Source organism: Columba livia, chromosome Z, assembly GCF_036013475.1.
Source record: "Columba livia isolate bColLiv1 breed racing homer chromosome Z, bColLiv1.pat.W.v2, whole genome shotgun sequence".
Lineage (NCBI taxonomy): Eukaryota > Metazoa > Chordata > Aves > Columbiformes > Columbidae > Columba > Columba livia.
This window is the reverse complement of record NC_088642.1, coordinates 23,144,918-23,164,623: the sequence shown is the minus strand read 5'-3', so window position 1 is coordinate 23,164,623 and position 19,706 is coordinate 23,144,918. Positions and strand designations below refer to the sequence as shown.

At 40.5% G+C, this 19,706-nt stretch overlaps 1 protein-coding gene across 1 annotated transcript in view; it reads left to right on the top strand.

The window, feature by feature from the left end:
• The window catches only part of PLCXD3 (phosphatidylinositol specific phospholipase C X domain containing 3), an 88,649-nt gene that overhangs the window by 49,277 nt on the left and 19,666 nt on the right, over window positions 1-19,706 (top strand). Inside the window, exon 2 of the mRNA XM_005508031.3 lies at window positions 8,595-9,303. Coding sequence (XP_005508088.3) covers window positions 8,595-9,303 — 709 coding nt within the window. The remainder of the gene's footprint in view (window positions 1-8,594; window positions 9,304-19,706) is intronic.

Genomic DNA, 19,706 nt, shown 5'->3' with positions numbered 1-19,706 from the left:
GTCACTTTGGCACACAACTTGGCCTGCAATAACTGTCCTGATAAGCCAGCTCAATGCAGGCTCCTGATGCCATGGCCCTAGGCACAGCACCAAGGTCTGAGTTATGTTTATGTGTAATTCCAATGACTGGTCCAGGACTCGCCCGGTGATGGAGGGGAAAATGGACTTTCATCTCCTGCAGGAAATAAAGAAGTGGAGGTTATGGGGGAGGCTACCAGTTCTGAGATGCAGATGCACTCAGATGCAGACCTCAGATGCACTGAGGTCTTCAATGCAGAAAGGGGTACGGGTGGAGAAAGAGAAGAGTTTATGTGAGGCAATAGGACTGGCACAGAGGATGTGGACAGACTGGGGAATGGATATCTGATAGGTAAATTGTGGTTGTGCTCTATTTGCAGCAGAATCTGAATTTTTGCAAATTTAATAGTCATGTAACAAATGTTACTTTAATAGCTTCATTCTCTGTCACTTCTGTCACCTTTTTTGCTTACATTCTAAAACATGACCAGAATACATTTTCTCTTTTGTCACTGCTTGCCTCTTCTTGCTCTGCAGTATTTGATGACTTCAATTTATCTGGAGTTAATGTAACTCCAAAGCAATTTGGAATTCTATTCTTCTGAAAGAAGCTAAAGCAAAATGAGGCTCTTTCCTGCAGACATTTGTGCACATAATTAAAATAATTCAAATAGTTAAGCATACTTAGAATTGGGCTCTGTATTTGTATTTTATCAGTAATCTTCCATTGAAAACCGAAGTTAATTCATCCCTGTAGTTACAGTTTGAAATAATTAAAATGCTTACTTAACAGGTTAAAGATGTTGAGTTTGGAAGATTTAGTGGTCTGGGTATAAAGTTGTTTGTGTTGTAATGACCTGGAAAAAGATTTGATTTAAGAGTGGAATGATTTGTGTTCATGTAACCTCACAGACTTTTCAATTTTGTTTAATGGGCTTATTTTAAAAATGTCTTCATTTTGGTTTGTTGTTTTTTCAATAGAAACTTTATGGCTTTATATACAAAAAGCGAAATAGCTCTTCTGCTTTCACTGCTTGAGAGGGGGTGATTCAGTTTGATTTATGTATGGGCTAGCTCACCACCTACAAAATGGAGGCTTATAAAATGTTTTTTTCTCACTTTCTAATCAGTCGATTCACTTGAATAAAACACAGACATTCTTACCTATTTAAAAAGTATTCCTCTCATGTAAAGAAAAGTCAATTTTTTTTATTTTTAATGAAAATATCAATTTCCACAGTGAGACTAAGTTACAAGAATGTGCGGTCGTTTGGCTGGCCAGGAATCTGGAAAGAGCATCCGCTGCTCTGATTTTCCATTGAGAAGGTTTTCTAAGCCTTCAGAAAGCCAAAGTGTAGGTGTCATGCTGCTGGTGCTACAGGCAACCTTGCCTGAAAAGCTGGGTTGATTCATGGGCAGGGAGGGAACTGCTCATAGGTGGGGAGGTGTAGAAATCCCATGTGACTGTTGGAGGTTTATGTGGGGGAACAAGACTGTAGATGACCTTCCTTGCCATGTACCTGTACCCTTGGCTAACCACAGATGTTTGGCTGGTTGTGACCATGGAGTTTGGGTGGGTGAGACGTGGGAGCTGGCCAGCTCTGTCTCTGCAGGCTTCTTAATTCAGGCACAAAACATAGCAAAAGTTTTGGGGATTGCTTTCTCCTCCTGTATCTCTCTGGGATCAGATACATAGCCACTGGCCCTCTGGGTACAAGAATGGGTCATACGACTGCTCTTGTTTTTACTCTGATTCATTCATTTTCTGGATTTTTTAATTACCTGAGGTAGTGTCTGCCTCTCTTCCTATGCCTTTGGGTCATGGATAGCTGAGTGTATATAGGTGGCTGAGCTCTGTGATCTTCGGTTTGTGTCAGGGGTGCACAACTGGTGATGACACTAGAAGAACAGCTGATAAGGGAGGTGGTTACACGTGGGGAAGCTGAGTCACTGCATGATCTGTAATCTCTTTTTTTGCCTAGTTGTTTTTGTTTTGCTCTCCTGAGTAATCTTTTTATCAAATGAAACTTGTATAATCCAAAAGGTTTGAATGCTAAAGGTAACTGGACTTCGAAGTCTGAGTTGCACTGCTCTTCGCCATACCTCTTGACTTTCTGGGATGTCCTGTGGTTTGGATGGATAGAACAGTGCTCAACCAACTTAAAAAGGTGGAAACACAATATTGAGGTGGACCAGCTCTAGTGTTCATGACTAGGCTTTGCTATTCCTTGAAATTGCAGTGTGACATGCGAAGATTCATAGGTATTTTTCCTTGTTTGATTGATTTTTTTTTTTTTTTTAAGGCCAAATAAGTCAGAACAGATCAAATGGGACTGCAAGAACATGTGCATTGGTCTCTTGTGTACCAGAGGTCATGGAATTTGTCTTAGCTGTTGTCCACAGCATCTAAGAAATGTTTTCTGATCTGCTATCAGTCACTGTAGAGCCCTCATTGACAAGGGTGCTTTCAAGAAAGTTAGGCTGCACTGCATGTGGCATTTCAGGGATAGTCACCAGGGGATGTCATCTCCTCAGGATAGGAAGACAACAGCAGCTAAAGCTCATAACGACACCCAAAGCAGCAGTAAAAGACTCCACTTGCAACAGCTGTTGGATAACTCCCAGTGCAGAGACAAGAGGATCTTGAAATCTGTGGGAAAAGGGGAAGAGAGTAAAATATGCCAAAACATTAAAATTTGCTTCACTGTGCTTTTTCTGTGACTTGTGAATTTCCAAGGTGTGATTACTGTCAGGCAGTGCTGTTCGGTTCAGTGCCTCTGTTTTAGGTGGTTTACCAAGCTGTTGTTATGAGGGATGGCCAGAGCCAACGGTGAGGCAAGGACAGGGCACAGTGAAGTTCAGCTACGCTTGGCGGCTTTATGAATGACATATTAAAGCTTAGCCACCAAAAATAGTAGTTTAGCTATGCCTTGTTGCAAATCTCCATGGGACTGAAGAAATTCTGAACTGAAACACACTCTCCCTGAGTGACTTTTTTCAACTGTGAGCTCAATTATTTTTTAAATGGGGGTTTCAGCCCTCCAGGGAAGCCATAAATATGTCCATAGCTGAGCTGCAGTGGGTTGTATATTCCCGGTTGTCCTGTTAAGGGAATTCAGTAAAGAAAACAGAAGACCCTTCTCCCTAGTAAAAGTACTAGCAGCTGTTATCTTGCAATCTAAGTGATACTGCACATTTTACTCTCGAAGATCTGAATTATTTTGGCCACATCTAATTTCATGAAATTTTTATGTCTTGGTGGTTGAAACTGGCCACTTTTGTTCTTTGGATCATGGCTGGTGCAGACATTTTAAATGTCTCTTGATAATTACTCCTAAGGCTGAGAAACAAGAAACAAATATTTTAATTTTTTTTTTTTTAATCTTGTGGTAGGGGCGAATAAACAGACACAGGATAATTTGTGTTGGAAAGGAGCTCCAGAAGTTACCTGGTCCGCCCCCTACTCAAGGCAGAGCTACCTCCAAGTTAGATGAGGTATTGAGCCAAGCATTGAGAACCAGGCATAGAGTCTAGCCCTGCTGGGCTCCCAGTCCAGGGCTTAACTGGTCTTGTGGGGAACTTGTTTTTTCCTGATGTCCGAGTGAATAAGTTGTTTTCTGCAGTGCGCTTTCTAGGCAGTTTGTCCCCAGTTGTGCTACTGAATGGAGTTGTCTGTCCTGGGTCCATCTTTTCTTTGAACTTCTTAATGTTCCTGTCATCAAGCTGTTCTCCTGCACTGGAGTTTCTCTGAATACCAGCTTTCCCCTCAAGAGCATTAACCTCTTCCCACAAGTTGGTTTCAGCTGTAAACTTTCTGAGGGTGCTCCCTGTCATGTTGTCTGTGTCATCGATGAAGATGTTAAACAGAATTAGCTTGCAATCCACTGCAAGTTAGACTTTGAACCTTCAGTCACAACCTTCTGACCCTGATGGTTCAGGCAGTTTTTTGCGTACCTTATAATGCACTTTTGTAGTTGGTATCTTCCCAGTTAGACTGCAAGCATATGAAAGGAGACTGTGTCAAAAGCCTTGCTGAAGTAAAAGTTTGTTTTCCTCAAAGCCGGTCATTCTCTTCTAGAAGGCAATCAGGTTGGTCAGTCACAATTTGCTCTTGCTAAGTCCATGGTAGCTGTTCTCAGTCACCTTTTTACCATTCATAAGCTGGAAATGGTTTCCATGGGGACTTGCTCTGTGATCTTCCCTGGGACTGAAATTAATCCAGGCTGTCATTCCCTAGATTGCCCTGCTTTCCCATTTCAAAGATGATTGTAACTTTTGCCTCCTCCAGTCAACGTGACCTGCCAAAGGTGAGAGATGACAGCCTTACAGTGATCTTGGCCTGCACCTTCTGCATGTTCAGATGAATCCTGTCTTGTCTCAACTACTTATATGTATCTAATATTTATAAGTAATCATTAACTCAGTGACGTTTTACTAATGAGAAGCAGTTTGAAAAAGATATAGTACTAGGCAGAGAGACATGGTGTGCTTGAGAGCCGACCTTGCCAGTGAGACTAAGGCAAGGAAGACACTAAGTATTTCAGTGGTTTCCCTGTCCCATATTATGAGGTCTCCTGCCCTGTTCAGTAGTGACCCAGCATTCTCCTTGCTCCTTTTGCTGCTGCTGAATCTGCAGAGCTCTCTGTTGTGTTTCCCGTTCCCTTCTGGAACTCCAGCTAAGCTGCGCCATTCCTAACTCCCTCTGTACATTCTTTCTCTGTTCCTCCCAGGAAATCTGTCCACGCTTACACCTTCTGTACAGGGCTGTTAAAGTTTGAGTTCATTCAGGAGTTATTAATTCAGCCGAACTTGCCTCCTGCCTTACCTTTTTTTTTCTTGCACACTGTTCATGTGCTTTAGAGACATAGTTTTTCAAGTTCAACCATTTCTTCTGAGTCCCTGGGCACTTAATTCTCCCATAGGCTACCCCTTACCAATTTCCTCAACAAGCCAAGACTGCTTCTCTGAAATGCAGGATCTTTATTCTGCTATTTACCTCACTTGCTTTCCTGAGTATTTTAAATTCTTGTATCATCTCATATTCACTCTGGTGAAGGCTGTCATCAGCCTTCATGTCCCTAGCCGTATTTTCCTTAATTCATACGATGTTCAGCAGTGTGCCTTAAAGGAGTGCCTGCAGAAAAAAAAGTCTTTGATGCTCTCCAGATTGCCTGTGTCCTGCTGTTCTGCTCTCCCAGCAAACGCCTCCCTGTGAAAACAAGCCCTGTAATTATGAGGCTTCCAGTTTTTTAAATAAGGCTTTGTCCACTTTATTTTATTGACTGGGAAGTCTGTAGCATATGCACACCATGTTTACCCTTTGTTTGCCATCCCTGTGATCCTCATCCATGAGCCTTCATTGTTGACTTCTTGGATGAACAATATGTTATGTTGTTGAATCACTGAGAAAACAGTATGCGATATTTTAAGGAAGTGTTAGACACTTGGTAAACTGGTGAGAAAGTACGTTTGCACAAAAGAGTAATATCAGCTTATTCCTCCTCCCTGCATGACTTTGGACAAGCTCTATGAGCTTGCAGTGAAGTCTTGTGGAGACTGTCCAGTACATTAGGTCAATGTGTTCCTTGCCCAACTATAATAAAGATAGCTGATGTACAAGCACTGCTGGCCTCCAAAGATTGGAGGTGTCAATGCGTATAGTATTTCTGAATATACTCTGCATCCTGTCTTCATAGGACCTGAGGTCTGGTGATACAGAAAACCTGCAAGTCCACTTCCCAGTGACAAAGTAGGATTGGAATGTCCCCATGCAGAAAAGCAATGTTGGAAGGAAACCTGGTTGCTAAAAACAAGTGTATGTTTGTACAGAATTCTCTCATTACTAGGAACATAGTGATTTTCCAGCATGACTGTGGAAAAGAACATACAAAAATACTCTAGTTTGGTCTGCCCAGTGTAAGGATTTTGAATTTCCCCAATTATATCAGTAAACTGGTTAAGACAACAGGGCAGGATGAAGGCAAAAGGAAATGTGAATGTGTACATGATGAAAATAAATATTTAAATGACCTGTTCAAATTACATATGCATATAGCAAGACAAAACATTTGCTGTATTTTTCTATCAGGAGGAATCTTTACATACTCTTGAATAGATCACATCTGCTTCATTCGGTGCCAGCCAAGTCAAGACATTTTCTTTTTGTGCTGTTTAATAGGATTTCCTTGTTTGCATTAGGAAACATGAAGGTTCTTAATGTGTGGTCTTTTCTGAACCTTCCACATAGGGATCCTTATTTTTAGGATCAAATGTGTGCATGAAGACATTAATTAAGAAAAAATATTTTTCTAAACTGTCCTCCTTTTAAGCCCAGTTGTGTCTAACTGTGGTGTCTCCCCACCACTAGACTCTTATTTCTCTGTGTTTTTCATTACCAGTAGATAAAAGCTACCTGCTGACAAGTTGTTCACCTTAGTTTTCTGCTGTGAGAACTGTCCTGCCTCTCTTAACTTAGGCAGTCCAATGGCTGTAGAATAGACAATAAAGGACAAATAGTTTAATTAATCATAATACCATTTTGAGCCTACTGCTGCAATCAGTTGATCATGTTTATATAAGTACTTATTCTGACACAAAATCCTACTGAAATAAAAGGGACTTCAGCGACCAAAGTGAGAGTTTGCAAGACCCATCCCTTCCTAATATCAATAACTATGCCTTATTTTAAACAAGACTGGATTTGCTTTGATTTCTAGATTAGTGTGGGTTACATTGAGCAGAACATTTAATGTATTGCATTGATTTTCCCTGTAATACTGTTGAAACACAAGTGGCATTTGTTTTACCATTAAAATTCTGCATGCAGATCTGGTCCCCTGGGATATCAGTGTGTAACCAGATACTCAATGATCTAATCAGGTTCTGCAAGGAATATGCTATTGCTTTAACACTTAGCAGTGGAAATCTTCATCGAAATGGAAAATTTATCTAATATTTAAAGTCAAATGCAGTTCAAAGAGACAGCCATGAAAAGCAGTAGTGTGCAAAATTTTAAGACATTTCTTAGGTTAAACAAAGCCATATCCAAGCCAGAGTCTAACGTGATTTGTCATGACTCCATTTATTGTTAAAGAAGAAAATGTTATAGCTGTCACTTCAGTTTATAGGGTTTGTTCCAGTTCAGTTAAAATAACATTGCCATCAGAAATGACTGACTAGAAGGATTTCATTAGTGTGATACTTATTTGCCACTGCATGTGTGCTTTGGAAAGTAATTTTGAAAAACACCTACAAAAGCATAAAGCAGCAAGCAAGACCTGTGCTCTGAACTCATTTTGATGCTAGGATTTGGATCTCGGAGGGCCTAGTGCTACAGTCCATTTCAGAAATACAAGTCTAGCTGACCTTGAAGTAGTTCTGCAAGTGGTGTGATGTAGGCTGAGGAGCAGACCTGCTTACCCAGTTGAGTCTAACCAGCAGCATCCCCTTTGGCTGAGACAGCAGGAGTGTGGCTCTGTCTGCAGCCAGACAGTGTTTCTGTTTCAACTGCCAGATTTCACTACCAGGTATTCAGAAGGCTGGTGGTAGGCAGGGGTGATGTGCATCTCCTACAGTCAGCTCATCTCTCCATAAAGCAAGAGGACGTCCCTTACACAGTAATGATCATGTGTTCGCAGGTGTTCTTAGCTTCATCATCTGCTTTCATGTACATGCTGAGCAAAATATGTTTGGTTTTGATTTGGTTTTAGGGTGTTTTGTTGTTGTTGTTGTTTGGGTTTTTGTTTGTTTGTGTGGGGTTTTTTTGTTTGTTTTTGTTTTGGTTTGGTTTTTTTAGTGGACATAACTTCAGACAGAGAGAGTTTTATGTAGCAAATTGTTTTACATACTTGTATTCAACTGTGTTATGTTATGGAAAATGATAACTTCTGTGCATAGACATACTAAGTAGTATGTGTTGTTCTTGTCAAGAGTGTGCAGTGAAGTTTCTGTATTTTATCGGTTGAATGTATTGTTATCCTTGGCTCTGTTGTACTTACATAGCAAAGGAAAGCAAAAAAATTAAGATGTCAATTTAAAAAGGAAAACGACATTCAGTAACCTTGTTCATGACCAGATCAGACTGGAAATAAGATAAACATTGCAAAGTTTCGTGTCCTTGGTACATATTTTAGCTGTGTATAAAGGTGTGTGGGAGATGTTGGATTGGTTTGGTTAATTCTTTGATTCTGCAAACTAGACAGTGCATGATTCAGTGTGCAGGGCCAGACCCTCCTCATTGGCTTTAGGGATTTATTATGTGACTAGCTTTGCTGGAGTTACACCAGGATTGCTTTGATGTTTGAAGCCTGCTGACTTCAGTGAGCTTAATGGCATAAGTAAGAGCTAGAAGAGAGTGAGGAAGTGCACAGACAAGCAGTGTAACAGACACTACCTTTCCTTCAAGTCTCTGTGAGGTCCTGATGGGGTAAATGCTGCCAGACAAATGTAGTGTATTGAGAAAAGTCTGCTGGTGAGTGTTGGTGTAAGTCTGAAAATTACATTTGTTAAGAAAGAATCACTAATGTCTTTTAGTATGCAAATACAATATTGATTGTTTTCCTCTGTTGTGTTTTTAGGGTCTCATGACTCATTTAGCTTCTACATCGATGAAGCCTCTCCAGTTGGGCCTGAACAGCCAGAGACGGTCCAGAATTTTGTGTCTGTTTTTGGGACTGTGGCTAAGAAGCTGATGAGGAAGTGGTTGGCTACACAGACCATGAACTTCACCAGCCAGCTGGGGGCAGGTATACGGTATTTTGACCTTAGAATTTCCACCAAGCCCAGAGACCCAGACAATGAACTCTACTTTGCTCATGGTTTATTCAGTGCCAAAGTCAAGGAAGGTCTGGAAGAGATCAATGCGTTTCTCACTGACCACCCAAAAGAAGTGGTCTTCTTGGACTTCAATCACTTCTATGGAATGCAGAAATACCATCATGAAAAGCTTGTTCAAATGCTCAAAGACACGTATGGAAACAAAATGTGTCCTGCTATATTTGCCCATGAAGTCAGCCTCCAGTACCTGTGGGAAAAGGAACACCAGGTGCTGGTGTTCTACCACAGTCCAGTGGCTCTTGAGGTACCATTTCTTTGGCCAGGCCAGATGATGCCAGCTCCCTGGGCAAACACAACAGATCCAGAAAAACTCATTCAGTTCCTCCAGGCATCAATCACTGAAAGAAGAAAGAAGGGCTCCTTTTTTATATCTCAAGTAGTGCTGACGCCAAAGGCTAGTACGGTGGTGAAAGGGGTTGCTAGTGGTCTCAGAGAAACAATCACAGAAAGGTAAGTTTCTGGCAGGTAATGTGCGGACTGTGCTGAATGTGTGAGTTGGAAATGCTTTTTTTTCAAATTCCTTTTAAAGAAACTCCAGCAGATGTTTCTTCCGTGCTACTGCGGGTTAGTCAGAGCTCGAGCAGAATCCTAAAATGTTTAAAGAGAGACACACTGAAGGAGAATCTGGCACTAAAGCCTAATGAGATTTTATGGTATTAGCTTAGCCTTTTTTTTTTATTTTTCTGAATGCAGGTGTTTTTTTCTTTTTTTTTTTTTTTTTTTTTTTTCAAATATCTTTCTTACTATGAGCACTGAACGTCTTTTTACAGATTTCCTTACTGGATGTGGAGAAATCTGTCTGATTTAGGGCTGCCTAAATGTAAATTTATATAGCATATCTATATATTTCTATATATAAAAATATATATTTCTATATATTTCTAAATGTAAATTCATATAGTCCTAAAATTACATTCGGCCCTTTGAAGGCAACTGCGAGGCTGATGTGGACACAGTGAAAATGAGTGCGACACCCCTAATCTAGATCATTTAAGTTTTTATTTATGCATCAGGCTTCAGGTATTGGGTAAATAATCTTTTCATTTGGATAATCAGCAAAGCCCAACACTACAGAATTTGCATCCTTAAATATCTTTGCACACCTTAAAGATACGTGACTTTTCTCTTTGCATACAATCATACGTTATATAAAAGATATCAGGACACCATTAGAGTGAATATGCCTCCTAACACGCCTTCGGGAAAGAGACTGCAGGCTGTTGTTGAGGTTCTGTAAATGGAATGCTGTGTTGACAGGCTATTAGTTGTTATGTTACAAAAAAAGCCATCTGTGCAAGACCTGCATTATTTTTACCATTCTGACTTTGATAAATCACAGCCAATTTTCAGCTTAAAGGCATATATGTGTGACTATGCCCTTGACAAGTTGGTAGGAAACCTGAAATTTGATGCCAAGACACAGGAGCTATTTTTTTTTCCTTTTAAAAGAACAGAAGAGTTGCAGAGTGCAAACAGTTTATAATAGGGATCAATGGCCTGCTAATGTTCTGCTCTCTGCATGGATGTGTCTGTGCCAGGAAGGTCTATTGGGAACAATGTCCCCTTCTATGAGACAAATGACACGGTGCCTGTGTCATTATACCCTGCAAAGAAAATGTGCTTCATTTTTGAGAAAGTTTGAGCCATATTTATGGCAACTTTCCCAAGCAACTGTTATTTTGAAAAAAACGAGGAAAAACTTCACCTAAAATGGTAAAACACTGGCGCAGAAGGTTTTATAAGCAGTGGAATATGATTCAGAAGTTCTTGTGTGACTGCACTTGCAGCTGTTCGTATATCCTTCATGTGTTTTTTTTATAGGCTCCACTGGACTAGGGATCTCCCTTTCTGTTGAGTCTGAAGAGCACTTCTCTGAACTGAAATACTGTTTTGTTGATGGATTTTACTGTTAAAACACTCACCTTGTTTTTCAGGGATTTGTTTTCCCTGGTAAACATCTCTCTGAGTGTTCTTTAGAATACGAAGTAACACAATCAAGAAACTACCAAGGTTTTTCTTAAAACTTGCTTCATCAGTAAAATAGCCATTAGAAGTAATTTTCTTCTTCTCTGATTCATAATCTACTTCGTTGAAGCTGTTTGGAAAAATTAAAACTTCAAATGGATTCTGGATATGTTTGGCTGAGCTCTGAACAACTTGAGCCTTTGAACTCTTAGTATGCCTTTCTCTACAGCAAATTTTAAGATTATAACTAACTTGAAATATGAGTAAATAATTGGGTTGTAATACCTGGAAATGTTGTTTTTCCAAATTACAACTGAGTTCTTTCATGAGCCACAAGTATGTAATAATATCTGCTGCACAAATACTTCCTTTTTTTTTGTTTGCATAACTCTTTCAAATATTGCAAAAGAAATGGACCTATAAATCATCTCCTAAGCTAGTACTTAGTCTTCAAAGTGTGGCATCTAGTTTTGAATTTTTTATTCTTATTTTTATTACAAAAATATACTGCAGGAAGGCACAGGTTAGGAATATGTGTTAATCTACATAGAAACTGAATTTGCATATTAATTGCCCAAAATGTAAACATCAAGAATACTCAGAATTGCTCCTCATGTCATAATTATCCTGTTAAAAAATAAATAGATGAGCAATTAAAGGTTGCAGCACAGTTAGTAGAATTTAGAGAATTCTCTTCAATCTCGCTGCATTAATGTTTCAGTAAGTTAAAAGTACGTAATACACACTAAAGGAGCTGCAGCATATATTGCAGCTGTACTGTTTGCTACTTTGAGCCATCTCTTAATTATTTCTAGAAAGATTATTCTGTCCTCTTCAGAATAAATACAAAGATCAAATCCTAATATTGTGTCCAGGTAGATAACATATATGCTTTTGTTGCCGGTTGCTGCATAAATTTATACATTTTATACTATCTTCTGCTTATTAAAACATGCTGGCAAAGAGCTTGCGTTAAAAATGCAGTATCTTGCTTTTAGCAGCAGTTTTGTAACCATTCTTGGGTGTGATTTTTCCCTCACATTGAATTTGGAAAGATCTGAATGCAAATGTGGAATAATGTGAAATTTTTTAAATTCTGGTGTGTGGCACTTTTTTTCCCCTAAGTTAAATATTACACTTAAGATATGTTCCTTCGGCATTTTCAAATAAAATCTGTAGCCTTGTCTTCCCCCCCCCTAGTCTGTACAGTGGCCGTTTTCATTTACGTATTGACTCAGTTCTGAAAGTAGAACTAAGTTTAGATCCTTTCAGATCAAATAAAACATAGCAGGTTTTGATCTCTGGAATTGTTTGTTAGCCATGAGTTTACTTAAGATTTGAAGAACAGTGGCCACCTTAGACAGAAAACCTTGCTGCTCTCAGCTGCAGCATCTGTCAGAGCAGGAAACATGCAAGCAGACACTGTGCAGCAGTGCACGCTCCTTTCTGCTGCTTTGTAGCTCATGCTGTGAGACAGCACAGTGAAATAATCCTCCGTAGCCAAGGTGTCTGGTTTAATAACTTTCAATTATGGCTGCTTCTGGTGATGGAGGTCCACATGTTCAAACTGCAATAGAGCAGTCTCCTAAAGAAGGATAAGAGATGTTATTCCACAACCTGTTCCCCACAGCACAGATATGCAGAATGGGAGGGCCTTGGTAACCTTGATTAAAAAAGAAAAAAATATATACACATATATAAAATCATGCTCCTAAGACTGAATTCAGTACAAGATACACCAGAACTGTTTTTCAGTCATAATGCTTGCTCACAGGCTTTGCTGCCATCATCACAGGTAATGCTCTGTGGGACAATAATTTGAAAGAAGGAGAAATCATAAGTCATCAAGCTTTCTATCCTGCACAAATACAAAAGGAAAAGCAATTTCTCATAAGCTCTTCCTGGAACCACAGCTCACAGTTACAAAACTTTATAACACAGCTTTCATCTTCATTACTTGAATGAGAAGAATCATTTGCATGCATGCACATTATGTTTCTTGGATTTGATGAAATACTTTGAGGACTAACAATATGTTTTCAGGCTTATCGTTCTGTCATGCACAGTTTAGATGCCAAGAAATACTCTTTGATTAGCAAACTGTACATATCAAATGAATTATGTTCCCCCTGCTTATTGAATTAACTTCACAGTGAGGCAGCTGCCTTTAGTATATCTGAAAGGCAGTCATGGAACAACCTTTTGATAAGTGTAGTGCTGTTCTTCATAATAATCTAGTTTGTTTTCTCATTTGTGGTGAAATTACTAATTTTATTTCTGACACTGGAGGCAAGCATGATATTCTCTTTGTTGTCTCTGAGTCTGAATTATAATGGAGGAGAATAGAACTCCTCAGAGTATGCAAAATTCCTGTGTTACATTTTGAGAAACAGAAAATTGTGAAATTCTTGAGAAACAGAAAATAAACACATACCCAACCAATTGTCACTTGATTTCCAAATTAAACTCTAAGGATAATGTTCCCTGTAGCTCACATGTAAATAAATTCTTGCCTGCCATGGTAAATCTTACCCCTTAGCAACCAAAGCGAATTTAAAAAAAAAAAAAGAAAAAAAATAATCCTGCACATGAGAATGAACCTTTGAAGTGGAGGCAAAGCAACCAGACTATTAACAAAAGGGGTGGTAAATAGGCTATAGAAGCTGTCTGGAAAAAAGCTTTCTTTGGGTCCAGTCATAAACTAAATGGGGTCAGATTTAACTAGGGAATAGGTGAGTATTATACAAAAAATATTCCCTGAAGTTGCAAGAAGTAGGTTTTTTGAGTCAGTTACTGAGAGTACAGTCCTTCTCCAAATTGTATCTCAGCCAGCTGAATTTTTGAGAGCTCCTGTGTTTCTGGAAAAGTGGGATTTTATTATGTTTTTGATTCCTGTTTGGTACTGACTTGTGCCATTCTTAAACTATTTTATGTGAAAAAGAAAAACAACAGAAATGGCAACTGTGACAACTACGCTTTGCTAATTGCCTGGACACCCTTCCTGCTTGTAACCTTGATGTCTGCCTCCATTAGGGGTTGCAGGAGAGCACCAGGCTCTGATGAGCTGTTTTGGGTTTAGGACCAGCACAGGGGATGTGTGAGCTCTAACTGCCCAGAGGCCAGTGTGGTCCCGCACTGATGTGTATGATACAAGCACACTTGTCCCTCACTGCATTTGACTTTGGAGGTGGCTGTTTTGTTGTGTTGTGTTTTTATTGTTGTTGTGGTTTTGGTTTTTGTTTGTTTTGGTTTGTTCTGCAGAATTTGAAAGTACCATGAACAATCCAGCCAATCTGTAGTATATCTATTCTTCCTCAAACTATCCTCAATTTCTTTTCTAGTCTTTTCCACATGAGAGGCAATCTCCATATTTCCACACAGAGCAGCACAGGGAGACCTTGGTTTCATTTGAAGCATCTATCTGCCACATCAACAGGCTTGCACAATAAAACCCTGAATGTGCTGTGTATGTCCAGGCTGATTTTGCTGGCAGGTGTGTTAGTGGCATTTTATCATGGGAGCATCTGTCTGCACAAGGACTTTAGTTTAGCGTTCCCTTGGGAAGTGCTGTGTGGTTGTGTCTGATGGCTTTGGTCATGAGCCTGGAATAGTATTAAAATGCCACAAAATACAAGGGCACAGGATTTTTAATGCTTAGTTAGGGAAAAGTATGTATCTACATACATATTAGCAGCCTGTGGGATTTAGTCCAGAGAGGAAGTTTGCATGGTGATCACCAGCTCTGTGACCACCAGCATTATTGGGGGCTTGGCTTTGGTGTGTTGGTTTAGGGTAGTTGGTGTGGTATTTCCTTGTGGAGGGGGTGGGAGTGCCTCACAATCTTTTCCTCTGTTTGGCCTGCTTGTAACTTTCAAGTTAGGCAACAAAACACCTGCTTGGCAGTTACAGTATAGGCTCTGTGACTACTTGTAAAGACATTTTATGTGATCCCATCATCGCACTCTGAAATCAATCTGACCCTGCATATACAGAAAGCAGCAATTATTTTTCATCATGAAAAGGAAATGTTCATCCCTCCAGCCCCACTGCTGTGAGCTGTCACTAATGTCTACTTGTCTCAAAAATGTCATGCTTCAATCTGCATGGCTGCTGTAGTGAAATAACAAAAGGCTCATTAAGTTGGTTGGGTTTTCTTTGATCTTTCTGACATTACTTGGATCACTAAGGAGACTCTACAGCTAATAGATGCTAACAAGTGCTGAGCCTGGGGAAATGGATTTGCTGGTGCTGGGTCTGCCTAGCTGCTTTTACCTCATTGTGAAGGAAAGGATTCCTTGATGAGTTGGTCATTCTCCTCTTCATTTATAAGGTATAAAATGAGCACAGCAATTTACACAAACAAGCCTTACCAGATACACTCACAAAGTGGCTTTCGAGCTGATAATGACTTTGTGTAATACTAAGTCATTTAACACAAACTGAAGCAAATGCAAACTCATCAGGTATGACAGCATGCATGTCTCTACATTGTATGAGCACTTGCATGCTGCAAACATTGCCTTCAGGACTGTATGAGTAAGTAGATCTATAGGCACATCCTTGCCAGTTTTCAGGCAGAGAACTAGGCAGTTCTGGACTAACTAACATGCAGTCACTGTCTGTTTAGAAGTTTGAATTGTTAGTCTCCTGTAGCTGCTCTGTGGCCCAGGAGTGGTAGGAAGTGGATGGAAATGGTAAAAAAATTCATGTCAGCTCTTAAAACCCTGTTGCACATGCTGTATCATTCCTGATGGGTTTTGGCAATTCTCATCATCCTCCAAGGCCTTAGGGGGCTTTCAATTGTAATCTATAGAGAATGCATCCACACTTTCCCTTGAGAAGCCACTTGCTTATCCCAGCTTCTGCAGTGGCTGTCTCCACTTGGGTGTTAGGCTAAGGAAGCCTTAGCTGCAGAAAGCCACCAGGATCCATTGTCAGAAATTACCTTGAGCCTGCAGTTAATTTTGATAAATGATTTCCCATGCTTGCAAACTAATAGTTTTGTGGGGTGAATAAACAGTTAGGCATACAGGCTATAGCCAGGTTTGTATAAGGGCAGAGCATGCAGATGAAGCAGTAAGGAATCCTGGCACCATGGTGCCACATTTGTACCAAAGGAATGGCTGGAACAGTGGGAGTGGAAAAGGTTTTGTAAACAGGAAGGACCCAGGCGAAAGGTCTTTGTGATGTAGCGCCTTCTGCATGATGCAGAACTTGCACAGGCTTTAAAAATGCACATGTTTTCCTTCTATTAAAATAGGTAATAAAGTTTGTTCCTTATGAATGCGGTAATGTCTGTGGGATACAATGCAATTCTTTCACAAGAAGCCAAGGTAATTTTGAAAGATGCTGGTTTGACACAATATAAAGTTTATTTTGTCCCAGGCTGTAGAGTTTTTCAAAGTAGCACAGCCTATCAGAGTAAAATGTCTTTCAGTATTTGTCTTTCACACTAAGAAAAATAATTAAAAAAATGTCTTCAAGACACTGAACGATCATACAATGGGATTTGGCCTCTGGCAAGATTTTAATATTGTAGCAGTTGATCTGAGAGTTTGTGTAATTAATCAGCTGTCATCCATAATGTGTTATATCATAAAATAGTGTTAACATATGAAGGAGGCTGAGCAACTAGACTGTAGTAGGAGCCATTTTCCGACTGAAAATTTTTGTTTTCTGAGCAATAGCACTAAGGAGAAACCTTACCATCATTTATTTCCTGGTGTGGTATCGAAACCTGCCTAGCTTCATCTTTCAAACACTACTGTGACACTCTCAATTGTGCCAGCAAGCACTGTCATGTAGTAAATCAAGAACAAAATCAGATCTTGAGTGATGGGCTCCTGAATTTTGCTGCTGGAGAGCAAAGATGGACAGCCATGGGCTTTTATTCCCTTCCTACTTGGATTTACATCCTCTGAAGTCTGAAAGTGGCTTATCTCCTTTTCCAGTGTTCAATGCAGGTGTGAGGCAATGCCATAATCCAAATAATTCCTGCATATATGGTGGTGTACTATGTTGCTTGAGTAAGGGTAAAGGAGGACCCTGGGAACTACTGACTGTCAGCTTCCCCACTGTGCCTGGGAAAATCATGAAGCAGATCCTCCCAGAAGCTATGCTAAGGCACATGGAATTCAGGGAGGTGATTCAAGACAGTCAACACGGCTTCACCAAGGGCAAGTCTTGCCTGACCCACCTAGTGGCCTTCTACATTGGAGTGACTACATCAGTGGAAAAAGGAAGGGCTTCAGATGTCGTCTATCTGGACTTCTGTAAAGACTTTGACATGGTCCCCCACAACATCCTTCTCTCTAAATTGGAGAGATATGGATTTGATGGTTTTACTGTTCAGTGGATGAGGAATAATCCCAGGTAGCAGTACAGGTTAGGGACATAACTACTGGAAAGCAGCTCTGAAGAGAAGGACTTGGGAGTTCTGGTCGACACCAGGTTGACCATGAATCAGCAATGTGCCCTTCTGGCCATGAAGGCCAATGGTATCCTAGGGGGCATTAGCGAAAGTGTGACCAGCAGGTCGAGGAAGGTTATCCTCCTCCTCTACTCTGCTCTGGTGGGGTCACGTCTGGAGTACTGTGTCCAGTTCTGGGCTCCCCAGTTTAAGAAGGACAAGGAATTACTGGAGGAAGTCCAGCGGTGGGCTACAAAGGTGATCATGGGTGTGGAGCATCTTTCTTGTGAGGAGAAACTGAGAGAGCTGGGTCTGTTCAGCCTGGAGAAGAGAAGGCTGAGAGGGGATCTCATCAATGCTTATAAATATCTCAAGGGTGGATGTCAACATGATGGGACCAGACTCCTTTCAGTGGTGCGCAGTGATAGGATAAGGGGCAGCAAGCACAAACTGAAGCAAAGGAGGTTCTATCTGAATATGAAGAAAACCTTCTTTACTTTGAGGGTGCCAGAGCACTGGAACAGGCTGCCCAGAAATGTTGTCAAGTCTCCTTGGGAGACATTCAAAACCTGCCTGGACACATTCCCATGCAGTCTACTTTAGGTGGGTTGGACTAGGTGATCTCCAGAGGTCCTTTCCAACCCCAACCATTCTGTGATTCTGTGAATAGGTTGGATGGTGACATCCAGAGGGTAATGGTCAGTGGCATGATGTCTGGATTGACACCGGTGATAAGTGGTGTCCCTCAGGGGTCTGTACTGGGACCAGTACTGATTAGTATTATCATCAATGGTATATGCATTGGGATTGAGTACACCCTCAGCAAGTTTATAGATTACACCAAGCTCAGTGGTGTAGTTGACACACCTGAGATATGGGATGCCATCCAGAGGGACTTGGACAAGTCCACTTGAAGTGGACCCATGTGAACCTAAAGGGTTTCAACAAGGCCAAATGTAAGGTCCTGCACCTGAGTAAGGGCAACCCCTGGTATCAATACAGGCTGGGGGATGAAAGAATTGAGAGCAGCCCTGCTGTGAAGGACTTGAGGGTACTGGTGGATGAAACATTGGACATGAGCTGGCAATGTGCACTTGCAGCCCAGAAGGCCAGTTGTGTCCTGGGCTGCATCAGTTGTGTCCTGGGCTTCAACCTGGCCAGCAGGTTGAAGGAGGTGATTCTGCCCCTCTCCTCTGCTCTGTTGAGACCTCATCTGGAGTCCTGTGTGCAGCGCTGGAGCCCTCAGTACAGGAAAGGCACGGACCTGTTGGAGAGGACAGAGAAGGCCACAAAAAAGATCAGAGAGCTGGAACATGTCTGCTGTGAGGACAGGCTGAGAGAGTTGGGGTTGTTCAGGCTGGAGAAGGCTCCAGAAAGACCTTATTGCAGCCTTTCAGTACTTAAAATGAAACTATAGGAAAGATGGGGACAGACTTTTTAGCAGAGCCTGTTATGACAGGACAAGGCATAATAGTTTTAAACTAAAGGAGGAGAGATTCAGGCTAGACATGAGGAAGAAATTTTTTACAAATAGGGTGGTAAACACTGGCCCGGCGTTGCCCAGAGAGGTGGTAGATGCCCCATCCCTGGAGACATTCAAGGCCAGGCTGGATGGGGCTCTGAACAACCTGATCTAGTTGAAGATGTCCCTGGTAATTGCAGGGGGATTAGCCTTAAATGACCTTTGAAGGTCCTTTCCAACCCAAACTATTCTATGATTCTGTGACTTCTCTGTTATGGCATGTCTTAACCAAATACCTATCCTGGCTTCATTTCAGGGGGATTTTAGTTTATTATTGGTGCATCCGCTTGAATCCCTAGCTATATTTTTACAAGCTATACAATCCATTTTTTAATTTACCTTCTCCCTGATGGTCTTAGATGTGGTTTGTTTCATTTGTGGTATATGCAACCCTAGTTCATCAGTGTGGAGGTCTCTTTAAATAAAATATGAGATCAATTCAGAAGTTACCAGTATTACTGGAAGCATGAGACTTCTCACAATGTCTGCGTATTTTTAGTGCTTATCATAACCAGTAAGAGCTCTCCAAATCATCAAAACATTTTTGGTTTTAAAGCTAATTTGAGATCACATCAGTGGTATTTTGGTTAATATTTTATTTCCCTTTTCAAGAGTTTGGTCTACAGTTGTTCATTTTGTTCCGTGTGACCGCAAGTGCATGTTTGTGTAAATTGTTCCATCCCAGCAATTACAAACCCATTTGTTCTTTTTCCCATTGGTGCAGCTTTTTATTGAAAAAACAAATGTATTTTAAAGTCTCCTTCTTTTTTTCAGGAATGTATCTTTCAATGTTTTTCTACCAGGAGAAGTCTATTTTATCAAAATAGTTTATGTCAAAATATTTCAACTTTGTATTACTTTTAATTCTGTTTTCAGATTTCTGTTACAGTGTTAATTGCAATATTAAATCCTGTTTCTGTGTTCATAGCTTTTCATTTTTGTATTCAGAAATAGGTC